Source organism: Pecten maximus, chromosome 9 (assembly GCF_902652985.1).
Source record: "Pecten maximus chromosome 9, xPecMax1.1, whole genome shotgun sequence".
NCBI classification, from domain to species: domain Eukaryota; kingdom Metazoa; phylum Mollusca; class Bivalvia; order Pectinida; family Pectinidae; genus Pecten; species Pecten maximus.
The window spans coordinates 35,827,478-35,842,561 of NC_047023.1; the positions used below are offsets into that span (position 1 = coordinate 35,827,478).

General features: G+C 35.6%; 1 protein-coding gene and 1 long non-coding RNA gene across 2 annotated transcripts in view; both read left to right on the forward strand.

Annotated features, from left to right (window-relative positions):
- Positions 1 to 1,291: 1,291 nt before the first annotated feature.
- On the forward strand, positions 1,292 to 7,349 carry LOC117334118. The gene is made up of 3 exons (XR_004534037.1): positions 1,292 to 1,580; positions 4,682 to 4,747; positions 6,188 to 7,349. It is a non-coding gene; the product is annotated as an uncharacterized LOC117334118 (long non-coding RNA).
- A 3,620-nt stretch (positions 7,350 to 10,969) lies between these two features.
- Positions 10,970 to 15,084, forward strand: part of LOC117334119 (probable E3 ubiquitin-protein ligase HERC1) — a 108,728-nt gene continuing 104,613 nt past the window's right edge. The window contains 2 exon segments of the mRNA XM_033893578.1: positions 10,970 to 11,150; positions 13,170 to 14,130. Coding sequence (XP_033749469.1) covers positions 13,177 to 14,130 — 954 coding nt within the window. The 5' untranslated portion in view covers positions 10,970 to 11,150; positions 13,170 to 13,176.

Sequence of the window (15,084 nt, forward strand, 5' to 3'; positions counted from 1 at the left end):
CTTTTAAACTTGAAAACAAATTTCAAGACTTATACATAACTTAACTCAAATGGTATAGATTAAGAAACATGAATACATATATACAGTACTGTACATATGTATTTCTTTTTCTAAATAAATTCAAATAATCAAGATTACCAGGTCAATATAGTAGAACATATCTGGTATACACCAATGTTAATTTGACTAAGTTAGACTAAAGAAGCCATGAATGCATAATGATACCATTTTTTTAATTAACAGTAGCTATATAATTGCTCTTGTTGCTCATGCTTATTTCTATTGTTTGTCACAAATGTCCTCATGTTACACATGTGTCTGAGTGTATCTATAAAAATTGTTAAATGAAGGTGTTTACATCTTTTATTATAAATTGACAATCGACACTTAATGATCATAAAGACATTGACAAAATATGCACATAAATCAGTTACCATATACTTTGATATAGGCCTAAAATTATGCAAAGTACATTTAAATATCATCGGCTGTTTCATTTGATAAATATTACGGCAGTAACCATGATCCATAGCCAAGCTGCACATATATTGCGACAAATATCGCGAAAACCACTAGAAACGGATACCTGCATCACGTCCACGCACTGTATCACAACCATGTCTGGTGCAGGGCCAGAGCGCACCACTAGATATGAAAACAATTTGGTGTCGCTAAGAATTTGGTGCAAATACAATAAAATCGGGTGTGACATAATACCTAGCTTACATATATAGATAAATGAGATATTTATTTACCTCAGAACACATATTTAGTCCCATCTAGGTGTTTTAATTCGTCCGCATAGACCCTCGCTTACGCTAGTGAAAATTTCATACTTGACTCGACGCCATATTGCTACCGGCGGGGCGGCCTAATTAACCTAATCAGTACACGATGGAGCGAAAAGAAAAAAAATACAATGTCAACATTTATTTTCATATATTTTACCGCTTATAATTAATAGATAATAATTTTTTGAATTGAATAACAGGTTTTGGGAAATAATATGCTCAGTTTCATTAATTTTAACTAAGTAAGAAGAAAACACAATAAATGATATGTGGTCTTTTCGGTCCATTGCGTTTGGATTCGGGTGGTTAGTCGTACTGTCACTTACAAACCGGAAAACCAAATTGGACAGAATCAGAATTACAATCGCTAGCGCAGTCCGTGGCGGAGAACATATCTGTGATTCACGGCGAATCCTTTTCCATTCACGTAACCAACGAGGCGGACAAAGATAACAGATAGGTAAGTGAAATGCGTTTGTGTGTTGTTTTTTTTCAGTAGGGTCTACTCCGGATGTTACGTCACCAGTGACGTCACCAAGTTTGTTGCTGCGCCTGTCTCATTGAAGTTGTATTTCGGTGGGCTGTGTTGTATTTTACTGTCACTGCCAGTATTTCTTACAATATCTGAAAATCAGAGACGATGTTCCAAGATATGGATGTTTTGTCATGATTATATGTTGCTTTGCACAAGCACGCGTGCAAAAAATAATCAACCCAGCGTTCAGAATGTCAAGCAAAGTCCCGTAGCCTCGAGCTCATCGGCAGTACCAGTACCGCTGACTGTAACTTGTAAGTAAACTTGTTTGCTGACATTGATGTAAACAGGCGACGCTAAATATGCACGAAGAACAGATCCCGTTTATTTTATATTTACTGTAGTAATACTTTTTTCTCCAAATTTAATTAATTTTAGATTTCGATAGGCCTAGCCGGTTTAGTTTTTTTTGTGGCTAGCTTTCTCAGTGATTGTTAACGTCTAAAAATATCAACGGGAATCGCCAGATTGAGGTCACAAATGTACAGAAAACCGCACGTGTGCTCACGGACATTTTCTCGTGAACGAGCAGAATAATGAAATACATTTTGATTTATAACCGCTCGCATAGATATACATATGTATACTACTCATAAAACATGTAACTTATCTTAAAGTATGCAGTATAGGCCTATCATCTTATTATTTTGTTGGTTCATTTTTAGTTGGATTATAGATACTAAAAATGCATCTAATGTAATTTTTTGTTTTCATGTTATTCCTGCCTCATTAAATCAAGGTCATACATGGAGTTCTTATGCCAGTTATATAAGAAATATGCTACTCCTTGAACTTTTACATCCATAGATTAATATAATTTTCATGTATGAGTTAAGCAAATTCTTATCAAGCTTTCATGTACACTAACTGCAGTTGGCCTTATGTCATTTTTTAAAAGTTTAAACATTTGAATTTATGATTTTAAAATTGGCTTGAACAACCATCCTACATTCATGAGAGTGACACGTCATAATCTGTTACATAAAATGTAAGAGTGACACGTCATACTATGATATATATTGAATGAGTGGGAAAGGAAAATGATGTAGTTCCAACAGGTCCGTTTTACAGGTAAATTGTACATAGTTTGCTGCCCAGAGGCAAATTGTACCTCAGACTGTAGATTTATAGGCCTATTTAATTTTCCTGGACGTGAACAATGTGTACTAATAACGGGTATACGGCTATAGGTTGGTTTTTGGAAGTGGTGAATTTACATTCTTTATACCTTTGGGAATTTCACTGAAGTTTTTTTTTACTTTTTCTTTCTTTGGAATAAATTTTAAAGCATTGTCTTTATATTTTTGAATCAAACAAGAGAACTGCATCATTTCTTAATTTGTTTTGCATAATTTTTTTCTGAACTTATATCATTCAATTACATGTATTTGTAGAACTATTGAAATGACACTGCAAGCTGGAAAGTTCCTCATGCATCAGGTCCTGTCACTACAATACATGATATCAGGGATATGTCCCTGGTCATAATGATTGTTTAAATAAGAAAATTTAAAGATTTGAAATTGATTTCGAAATGAAATATTGAATAACTTCAGCCTGTGTTGTGTGATGGGAATAATTTTGAAAGATCAAATTTAACTATTCAAATGATTTGCTTCATGAATCTCACATTATCAACATTTTTTTTTTTCAAATTAGACTTTTTATTTAAATTTTTAATGAAACATGATTACATCATATATGCAAATGCTAAAAATTTGAAATTATTTGTTTTGAAGTCTCTGACCTGACCTTGATTGAGACTATATCTTTGGACAGAGCCAAATTATATCTTTTGCCATGTACAAAAAGAAATCAATGTGGAGAAAGCTAAGTTGATACTAAAATATTTTCAATTAAGTCATATTCAGTTATTTTGGGTGAGGAACCATGTACATTTTTGTACACTTTTGAATTCAAGTTGATTTCATCTATTTACAAAGGTATTACAGAAAATTATTTGACAAATTCGAACAATGACCAGGAATAAATTATCACATTCTTTGAAATGTCATCTGCACACAGGTAAAATATAGTTGGCTTAGTTGCACAGGGACTGATGTAAAAAGTTCACAATGTATGTGGCCATCACTGCAATGGACAAATATTGATATCAGAAAGGGCATTCAATTCCAGGCCTCAGAGCGCAGTTTATTTCCCTCTTGAGAAAAACTGAATTGAAATATTTTAAAAGTTTTCACAAAATATGGTTTTCATTTCATATTGCAGAACTATTCTCACAATTTCAAGTGACCTACTGGTATTCTTATCGCCTTTTGCCCGTCGTTGTCCGTCATGCGTCCGTAAACAATTTACATTTTTGACTTCTTCTCCAAAACCCCTGAACCAAATTCAATGAAATCTGGCTAAAGGTCAACGAAATTATGAATTACATGGTCCCCACCCCCCAGGGGCCTGAGGTATGGGGCTAAAAAGGGTCAAAATGACTGCAACTTCAAAAATATTCTTCTCTATACAGTTATATACTCTCAGATATGTTGGAATCAAATACTCTTTATAGATGGAAGGGTCTTATGGTGCTTTACCAAAATTATGAATTTCATGACCCAGGGGTCTCACATTTTGCCCCTCGGGAGGGGGTAAATTTTACGTTAGTTTATATAGGGAAATCACATTTTTGACTATAATTTGTTTGATTTCTATTGGAATTCATTCTAACTTGGTTAACATTATTAGCTTGTGATGGCAGTTTGATGGTATACACATGTTGGCCCTGACTGACCCCCAGGGGCAGATAGGCGGGGCTAAAAAGGGTCAAATTGACTAAAAATTTCAAACATCCTCTTCTCAAGACCCAAATAACTAAATAAGGTAGAATCAAATACTCTTCATAGTTGGAAGGGGCTTATGGTGCTTAATTAAAATTTCATGACACTGTGGTCACACATCTACCCCTTGGGAGGGGGTAAATTTTATTATAGTTTATATAGGGAAATCACATTTTTGACTATGATTTGTTTGATTTCTATTGGAATTAATTCATTCTAATTTCATTAACATTATCAGCTTGGGATAGCAGTTGATGGTATGCACATATTGGTACTGACTGACCCCTTGGGGCTGATGGATGGGGCCAAGAATGGTCAATTAAATTAACTGAAATATTTCAAATCTCAGGTGACCGTTAAGGCCCATGGGCCTCTTGTTCACTTATTTGATACAACTGCAATTGTTAGATATTTTATTAAAACTGGTATACACGTACTGCTACCATATAAGAGGTTAAAAACATTTATTTATTCATACAGTTTGCAAACAAATTGATATCAATGATTAAATGAAGCTGAATTTATGTTTTTATTTTCTGAAAACTATTTTGTTTTCTTTGTTTTAGATATCTTCAACATCCAGCTCCTAGAGGGACACCAGCTGTAAGAACTCCTGTCAGCTTCAAGTCTAGGTAATCACACATGTCTTGTAACTTCATAATAATCTTTAAAAAATACTTATTTATTTGGACACTTAACCAACTGCTGTTTGTTTAATCACTGTTACCTTCATGTCAAGCTCATAAAGAAATGTGATAATTTTTATAAATTTTCTATAATAAATATGAAACATCAATGTGTAAGCACTGTCTTGGACTTTTCCAACGTCCAGGTCAGTTTTGTTTCTTTTTACGCCCTGTTGAAAGCCAATATCATTTAAGGATGTACCGGGTTTGGAGGAGAAGGAACGCTGGAAAACCCAGTGTTTAATCCGAGGGATTCACTGATCTCTGGTCAGTGCCAAGTAGCTGCCCCACTTGGGTTTCAAACTCACAACAGAGAAGCCTGAGGGGCAGGTCAAAAAGGGTCAAATTGACTGAAATTTTGAAAATCTTTTTCTCCACTCCCAGATAAGCTGAAATCAAATACTCTTTGTATCAAAGATGTAGATGGAAAGGTCTTGAGGTCCTTTACCGAAATTGTAAATTTCATAACCCTGCGGTCAAGCGTCTTCATTGAGAAGGGGTAAAATTTACTTTATTTTATATAGGGAAGGCATTTAACCTCTGCTCATAAAAGCTGTATATGATACTGCCATTGCAATGATTCAGTGATTGATTCTCTAAAATAATTATACCCCCGCAACGAAGTTAGGGGGGGGTATACTGGAATCAGGTTGTCCGTCCGTCCGTCCGTCCGTAGACGCATTTTGTCCGGACAACTCCTCCTAAACTGATGGGCCGATTTCAATGAAACTTCACACAAATATAGAGGAACATGTGTAGATGTGCATGCCACTTTATTTTTCTCAAAATTATGGTTGCTATGGCAACTGGTCACTATAAACAGGTTTTCTGATAAGAACCATAACTTTAAGTTTGTCCGGACAACTCCTCCTAAACCGATGGGCCGATTTCAATGAAACTTCACACTAATATAGAGGACCATGTGTAGATGTGCATGCCTTTTTATTTTTCTCAAAATTATGGTTGCTATGGCAACTGGTCACTATAAACAGGTTTTCCGATAAGAACCATAACTTTAAGTTTGTCCAGACAACTCCTCCTAAACCGAAGTGCCGATTTCAATGAAACTTTTCACAAATATAGAGGAACATGTGTAGATGTGCATGCCACTTTTGTTTCTTTTTTTTCTTTTTTTTTAAATGTGGTTGCTATGGCAACTGGTCACTATATTACTGGGTTATCTTATTAAGCCTTCCATTTCACCATTGCAGATTGCGGGGGTATAAGTCAGCCATCTTGGCGACAGTTCTAGTTAATTTTGAAAAGTAATGTAGTCATATTATTGAGATTTTGATTATCATCTCATAATTAAATATCGTTCATCATGTGTGAATGTACCATGAAAAACCAATTTTGATTACTTTTTTCTTTTAATTTTGTTTACAGAAACTTCAACAAAGGTGGACATCTGGAGAAGCTGAAAGACAGATCTGCAACATAGTGAAACTGTTTTCTGCTTTCGGCAAATGGACAGTCAGTCAGTCACAGCAGGCAAGGCTCGGCAGTTTTGAAACCCATGTGAACAGTGTTAAGCTTCAAGGAAAAAGATTCAATGAACTGTATATCATATGATTCTGTATAAATATATCCATGCAACAAAAGTGATTTCTGGAACTAGAAGTAATGCTGTTGGAGAGGCAAACAATATGAATAAGACAACAGAATCTCCGTCTTGTTGAAAAAGTGATGTTTTTCTCTATACAAGTTATACCAGTAATGCAAAGGCCAAGGACATGGATAGTGGTTTTTAATATTTATATATATATGTGTATTGATCTTTCTTACCATAAGATAAACTGACATTCTAAACTATAAATTATTTACAGTGCAACTTGGTTTTGTATGGATTTACTTTACATGAGCAAGTATTAAATGAATTATATTTTTGATTCTAAATAACAAATTTTCATCTTGTTATTATTGATTAGACTTTAAGATAATATGCCCATTGGGCATCTGACATTGTTCTGTTTGGTTTGCTTTATTTTGTTTACAGCCATTAAAGGGATGTCAGGTGTTGAATGTATAGAGGAAAGCCTGAGTACCTGAGATAAACCAAAGATCTATGATCAGTACCTGGCAATTGTCCAATGTGGTTTTCAAACTCACAATCCAGAAGTGAAGGTTATAATGGAACAATGTTGGGACACATTAACCACTCGGCCACTGTGGACCCTGACATGACACATTCTGAGTGGTAATAGAATTGTTTGAGAATGATCTAGTACATTTCTGAAGAAATTCTAGAACAATTCAAGACTTTCTCAGAGGACATGTGATTTACGCATGTGCTCTTTTCATGCATATTACACACGTAATTTACATACGAGATACACACGTAGCTCTTTTCGTCTCCTCCACATGCGTATTGATTCGCACGATTCTCGCACGACAGATTTTACATGCGTTTAACGCATATGATACGCATAATTTACGCATGTAGCTACGCATGATCCACGCATGTCGAAATTTACACACGAGACACATGCGTATTACGCATGATATTCATATGAACTCAACGCACGATTTATGCGCGTGCTCTTTTCTGCTTAACCACGCATGTAAATTTCATATGATTTTCATGCGTTTTACGCATGTGGCACATGTGTGGCACTTTTGCCTGTGTACACCTCTTCAGCAAGTTTGAATGAAATCGATCCAGAACTGGTGATCCATTTCACAAAAAGCATTGTATTCTTGTCACCAGTGCAACCAAAATTTGTTTAAAAAAACCAAACATCTCTGTTTCCTTTTTCCTTTCATTGAAATTGGTTGACAAGATTGCGGACGACATTTTCTACAGACTGGCACTGCAAAGGGAAAAAATGGCTTGAATGTTGGAAGAAAAGATATGTGAGGAAAAGTCTGCAGAGCATGAGTAAGCGCCTACTACAACAGACAGCATCCAACTGCCTAGGCGTCTTGAAACCGTGTTCTAGTGGAGAGTAGTAATTAAGCTCAGACTCGACAACATTTTATTCGATACTGTCAGCACATTAATTTAGTGATCACAACCTTAGACTTAGAAACTTCCATAGTTACTAGTATTTTGCCGATAGTATGAAACAACTAAAAACTTCTGGATAAAAATGAACAATGCTCGATGTGTATGGCAATGCCATGCATTGGATGTGAGGCAGGAGGAAGTATAGGTAAAATATAGCAATCCTATTAAAAACCATCTCATTTAGAGTCAGTCAAGTTCTATTACAAATATTTTCCCCATTTATGGAGTTAGCACTCTCCTTTAACTATTATTCAGTTCCCTGGTCCAAAGATGGTTCACGGTAATTTCAGCTGAATAGCACGCAACCAATTTTGTCTTCCCAATGCAAGGTAGGGGGGATTCAATGTACAATATCTCATTCCATTTGAAATGGGATGCTACAGGCCAAATTTAGTTTTTAAAAAATCCACACAGAAGAGGATAGATTTTTTTAAGCTCTTTCTCACCTTTTGGTCCCTACACCTCCACTCACTGGGTAGCCAAATAATCTGTTACATTTCCCTATATCTTATGATGCCCTAGACCCATTAAAATACATCAAGACTCTTAATGATAATCTTCATTTCCTCTTTTGGACCTTTATATTGCCCCTAGGGAACTAGACCCCTGTTTTTATGTATGTATGCCTACGTGTAAACATAAGAAGAGTACCGCTATAAAAATTCTTGGTCACCTAGTTGGGACCCACCTATAGCTACCTGTCCCTTGGAACCTGGGCCTCCATTTATTATACCATAAATATAGTATCCTTCAATCAATAACGCTTCCGGCCAAATTTGATCAAAATACCTTGATCCATTATAGAAAAAATATTTTTAAGAATTTACTATTTCCAGCGCTGTGCCCACCCGTCAGGCAATGAAAAGAGGCACGTGTCCCTTGGCAGACCTACTGTAAATACAAAACCGGCTTCCTATAACCTGATGATAAAGCTATTTCTCTTCCTTTTGGGCCGTGTCCACTGCTCCCGGCGGAGTGACTGTCATTTATAGGATACTACCCACCAAATACCATCAAATTATCTCCATCCTAACAGAAGAGTAAACAATTAAAGTTGCATGTATTCATTTATATCTCCCCTCTTTGGTACCTCCCCTCTGCTTCCGTGTTCTTATCATTAATAAAAGAATGTTTCCATTCCCTTAAGGAAGCTCCTGACCAGAGACGTATATATCGCGCCTCGGTCTGTCCAGACCAAAGAGCCTAACTAACGTTTTTAAGGAAAAAAGTTGACGGACAGCAGACGCTACGCCATTTCACATCTCAAACTAAGACTAGAAAAAAAGTATTCTAAAAATGTTTTAAATTATTCCTGATGTGGGGTCTATGAAAGACCTTGAAAGGTTTGGTAAAATACCAGTTAAATCTACTGTTGGTACTAAACACTGCATTTTCTTGTCCCTTGAATAAAACTAGTAGACAAAAACATTAAAGATTTGCTTCATTTCCAACAAATTACCTTTATAGAGGATTGTGTTATCACCAGAGACTCCATTGCCTCAATCGCTCATATATCTAATCAAAGTTTGAATTTTACGCTACCTGAGAAATTGCATGTTATTAATTTACTCAGTCAAATTACTACAAACCTAAGAAACACTTTCTTTTTGGGGACTTGTTGCAGTGACGAAGCAACTCGAAGCAGCTGATTGGCTGAATTAGTTGTGAAAACCTTGTCATTATCATTATCAGATGTTGAGCTATTCAAATGGCCGGGCTTTGTCCGTGGTCTATGGTCCGTCCGCAAAACAATCTTTGTTATCACTGACGGTATTGATCAAAGCTATTGTAAAAGTCTATTTGCACTGTTCTATCTATCGTCATACGACACAAAATATATTACTACATGTATCTGGTATATGTGTTATCACACAACCTCGGCTGGGATCCAAAGACATAATAACCGTACTCCTATAGATACACTAGAGATAATGGGACAATGCTGCAGAAGCTCATCTACAGCTCGACCACTCCAAAGTCGAGTCGTGTGAGATAGAGGTTTACTGTAGAGCGGGCGGATCAATTGGATGTTACAAATGGTGTCCCTTGTATTTACACCAAAGTAAGTCAATTAAAGAGTTGTTAAGTTTGTTTCCCACGTGCAGCAGTATCAAACGTACTTACCTGCAGGACCGGGGCTAGGTCTTGTGACTTGCACAAAGCACAAAAAGGTGGATGTGGTTAATTAAGCATTGAACTGCTTTCAGTTGGAAGTTATGGGCTGATGAATGCCAACTGGACAAAGGCAAATTTCATGAAACACGCTAGCGCTTCATGTTGAATTTGCCTTTGTTCAGTTGGCATTCATCAGCCCATAACTTCCAACTAAAAGCCAGTTCAATGCTTATATTTACATTTGACAACAATTTTTAAAGACTATATCCAGGAATTTTGCTCCGACAATGAATGAACAAATTATTATCGTCAAAGATGGAACAGCCTTTTCAACAGCCATCTTTCGTTATCGCAGACGTGACAATTATGACGTCACTATATTAATGACGTCATAATAAGGATTTGGAAGTTATGGGCTCATAACTTCCAAGTGAGCTTGGTAAAGTTATATATACCAGGTAGTGGGGCTGCAGTGTAAATGTAAATATAAAAACTTAATCAATGTACATATCTCTTAATTCTAAATGAGTGGGACATTCTAGAGTAATAACTGATTTTTCTTAACATAGCCTATGGAATGTATACCTGAAAATCCTACTTTTTGGTTAACATTGTATTCCGTCTGTTTAGAAAAAAAACTTCAAATATAGCAATCCAATCGGTTACTGTACTCATATGTGCTTAGCACGCCCTTTATAAGTCCAAGACCGATTATAGACTAATATTTGCTAAGCACCTACATGTATATGCTGTACTGTACAGTAGATATGAATAGGGGTTTTTTTTCTAAAAAAAAAATAAGAAATATTATGTTTGTAATCAAAGGTTATTGTTTATCATATATTTAATGGGACCATTGCCGGAAATATCGAAATGTGTTCACTCAGCCGTTGCCGATATAAAACGTGTACCATATACGTACAAATGTAGTCCGGGAATTTCAGTCCCATGTTTCATGTTGGTTCCACGTTTTAGTAGGCTAGCTCAAACATTCATTTCCGGATATTAGCAGTGCCCAAAATAACAAACAAGCGTTCTGCAGAGGGATGTCTGCTGAGAATCTGGCAGACAAATGTGAAATTTTCTATCGAAAACGACATGGCTGTGTCAGAATGACCACTGGCAATCATGGGATAGAATCAAGAAGACTCCACAACGAATAGGAAGTCAATATTTCCCGATGCCGAGTGAAACACTTTTTTTATTCTCAAGAGCTCGAGCCATAAGGTAATGCATGGATCCGGACGTTGCTGTGGTAAAATTTGACCATACTATTTAAAGGCAGATAGAAAATTAGATAGATCTGTGTGTACGTTAGTAATGAGCGATTGAAGTATGGAAATCGGCCAGCTGCATTGTACAGATTTGCTTTGAATGTATGAACTCGACTGTAATAACCACTATGACAGTACTAAAGAGATATATTTTTTCTATAAATATTAGGCCTAAAATATGCAGGTGCCTATGATCATGTTTAGTAAAAACGCAAAGTGTTAGAAAATTGAAGGTTTCATAGGGGATATTTATCTATGACTACATTTTAATAAACGCCATCAGTAAGTTAAAAAATATGGTTTTTAATTCTTTGCAGAAAACAATGTTGCGTTATAGGCAATTTAGACAGAGCTGAGTTGAAGGTGGTTATAATTACTGAATCATTTTAAATCACAAACTTTGAGTTTGACTTTTTTTGTGGGGAAATGGATCCTGGTTCCAGTCAGATGTTTGATGCTCCCTATAGCTACTCATATGCATGTTGGTTTGTGATTCTCGGGAGGCTGCATGATCAGAACGTTCCAGTCTGTGCTGTCGAATAGTTGTGTCCTTGGGCAAGACACTTTACCGTAATTGCTTTGGATGACATATAACAGGCCTCCCATATGTTATTCAGTAAGGTATTTACCAACAACTACTAGGAGACCCCCACCTCAAAAAGACCCTGGCTGTTCATGTAGTGATAAACCCAGCAAATCAGTCAGATATTGTCTGTGGGAATAAAGATTGATTTCCGGCTTCAGGTTTGCATTTAGGTATAAGCTTAGGCCTACTTGAAAGAAATCAGGATGAGCATGCCTACAGAAACGTCATGGTGGAATGATGAAATATTTCGATATGGCCAGTGGATCATGTGTTATTTTGAATAGGGCCGTAAGGCATACATTCAAACCCAGTTATATCGAAATCTAAGGGGAATGGAAAAATATTTCAAATTAATCATGATAATTTTTCAACATAACCAGGGTATATCCAACCTATGGCCGACATATTTCAGTATCGTTTAATGCCAAGAACACAACATTGTTTGAATTAATCAACATTTTATTTGGTCAGTATTTACAATTAGTTCAAGATGATTATATTTTCACTGATCATGATTATGAGTTTCTTAGAAGAGTTGGAAGAAGTCCTTGACTCTTGTTTGTTTTTGTTTATTTATTTCTTTTAACATTACATATAGCATCAAGTATGCAGACAAACATGAAATCAGTTTCCGGTACACCCAGGGTATTTTTCAAGAAACTTAGTACCATCTGTAGTCCATCCTGTGCATCAGTGATTATATATATAGTTGCCTTGAAAATTCAAGAATCCTTTGAGGGTTGTTGTCAATATAACTGTCCTGGTTATAACGTAATTCATTGTCTGTAAAATCCTGTAGAATGTCTTCGTCATTTGTGATTGTCACGCATGTTGGTAAATGAAAGTCAGTTTTGATGTAAGTGGCGTGACTAAAAATACTCGTAAAAGCCATTATAAACACAGCCTCTCCCTCTAGGTGTACTCATTAAGTAATACAGATTCGTGCTCATTATAAACACATTAATGATTACAACTCAAAATGTATTTGTATTGTTTCAATTCATTAAGAATGACCATGGCTAGATAGGATGTTGAACAATACTAAATATGAACTCATTCTGGCATTCGTACTGTTGTAAAACCTGTTTAGTAATTTATTGGTTTTAATGTCACAGTAAATTATACAATCATATAGCTATACTACCCAGTAGAATTGCAATAGCAAGGAAGTTTATTGTTAATTGTTTATTGTCAGCATGATTATTTTTTGAACTTTCTATTTTGACGATGCTAGTACTGCCACTGTGTCCATGGTTATTTATACTGACAAAAATTATCATACAGTTAATATTTACTATTTTACAAATTCATATATGGTTGTTTTATAAAAGAGAAACAAAATGTTAGATGAAGTATCGTTATAATGATTTGTGTTCCAACTTTCAGATAAAATATGGCTGTAAACACACACATTCACTCAAAGTTTGGAGAGCACTTCCACTCCAGTTGGGTTTTAGAAGACTGTGAAATGATTGCAAGGCCCAGTGGTATGGATGGATGTTACCAGCGACTTCTCACCAATAAGGAGGTCACAGAGTTGCCTTTGCAGGCTATCAACTTACGAGGTCCAACACTCCCGGATTTTGACAATGATGTAGTTACAACAGATGAACAAGAACATTTGATTAATGCTCTATTGGGGTCCCAACTCAATTTAGCTAAAACTGTATGCAGTTTATCAAAATTTTCGAAATCTCTTTACAAAAGATTGGTGGTTCTACAGAGAATATATACAGCAGTGTCTGTTAAACATCATAACAAATTCAGTCTCACTTCTGGTGCACAGATCGACAAATCTGAGCTTATAGCAGGCAGACCATCAGGAAAAATGTTTGAGAATTTAGGAGGGAGTGTTGCATGTTCGTCAGAATCACAGAGAAACACAGCTTTATTAGAACTTGGTGTTAAAACAGGGTTAAGTTTGTTGTTTTCATTATTGAAACAAAATTGGATGTTAGCTGGGAAGTTGCAGCAATTTTGTATATGTAATGATATTTTACAAACTGCCATTTCTGTTGTATCGTCTTTTCCGCCCCTGTCTCTTGCCAATGAAACTAAGCTTACTCATTTAGGTATAGAATCTTTGAATGAAGTCAACAAATTTTTACGACAAGCTGCGAGTCCACAGTCAGGAGCAGATTTAGAGGGTCAGCGTCTTGCTTCAGAACTTATGATATCTCTTGCTGCTCAACGTGGCTCACTTTGCTATGTCCTGGAGTGGGTGGATATGGCACTGCACACATCGGTAACAGTTCTCTGTGATCAGAAAGGACAAGAAAAAACAGAAGCAGGGAAAATCAACTGGACATTCTTCACCGGCATTGTAACACAGATGATCAAATCAGTGGTAATATATGTTTATATTTTGGACATTTCTTCGCAGTTGCAACAATATTTTATAGATATATATGATCAGTGAAATAATAGTGACAGAACAGAAAAGTAAATAATTTAATAGAAGATGGATAAGTAACAGTGTAAGTTAAATGATATATCATAGAATATTGTTAATATTGTTAATGGTCCCTTTGTTTGACTACTAGTCTAAAAGATGATTTATAAGTAACATCACAAGTTAAACGATATGATTACAGTGTGTGCTATGATCTGTGTGCAGTGTAGTAAATGTTAATCACCAAAGTTGATTCATTTCATTTCACAAAAATCGACAACAGCTTCGGACAGTACCAGGTAGAAATTTATGTGGTTAAGGTTCCATAGTAATGAGGAAGATTGTATTATAAAACATTAAATAAAAGAATATCAGGCAATGCAAGTGTATGTATAAAACAATGCCAAAGGATTGTCCCACTGCTCAATGAAGTCTACAAGGAATAATGTAGTAACAGAGTTCCTGTCAATAAAATAATGTTACAGTAAATAAATGTCTGCTGTTAAATAAATGTCAGATGTTATAGATAAAGTTTTAGATAGTTTTTTTTATAGTACTAGTTCCAGTGGGCTAATTAATTGGATTAAACATTATTCTGACATGGCACCAAAGGGCACCATCCTTAGAGATAATAACAGTGTGATTGCTTTGGGGAGGCTGGCAAAATTATGGGATATTTATAGTTTTACTTAGCTACTAGTATACTCAGAATGCGGACTTTGGAAGGGTTATGGTAAGACCCTTGGAATATGAATTAGAAATAAGGTCAGTTAAATTCAACTGTTATATCCAATATGTATAATTGTAGCTATCTAGGCTTAACATGTATTTCAGATATTATGATAGAGGTAATAAAATACTGCTGTTAAATTGGTAAACAATGTTTAAGAGATCTTTTGTATTCTACAG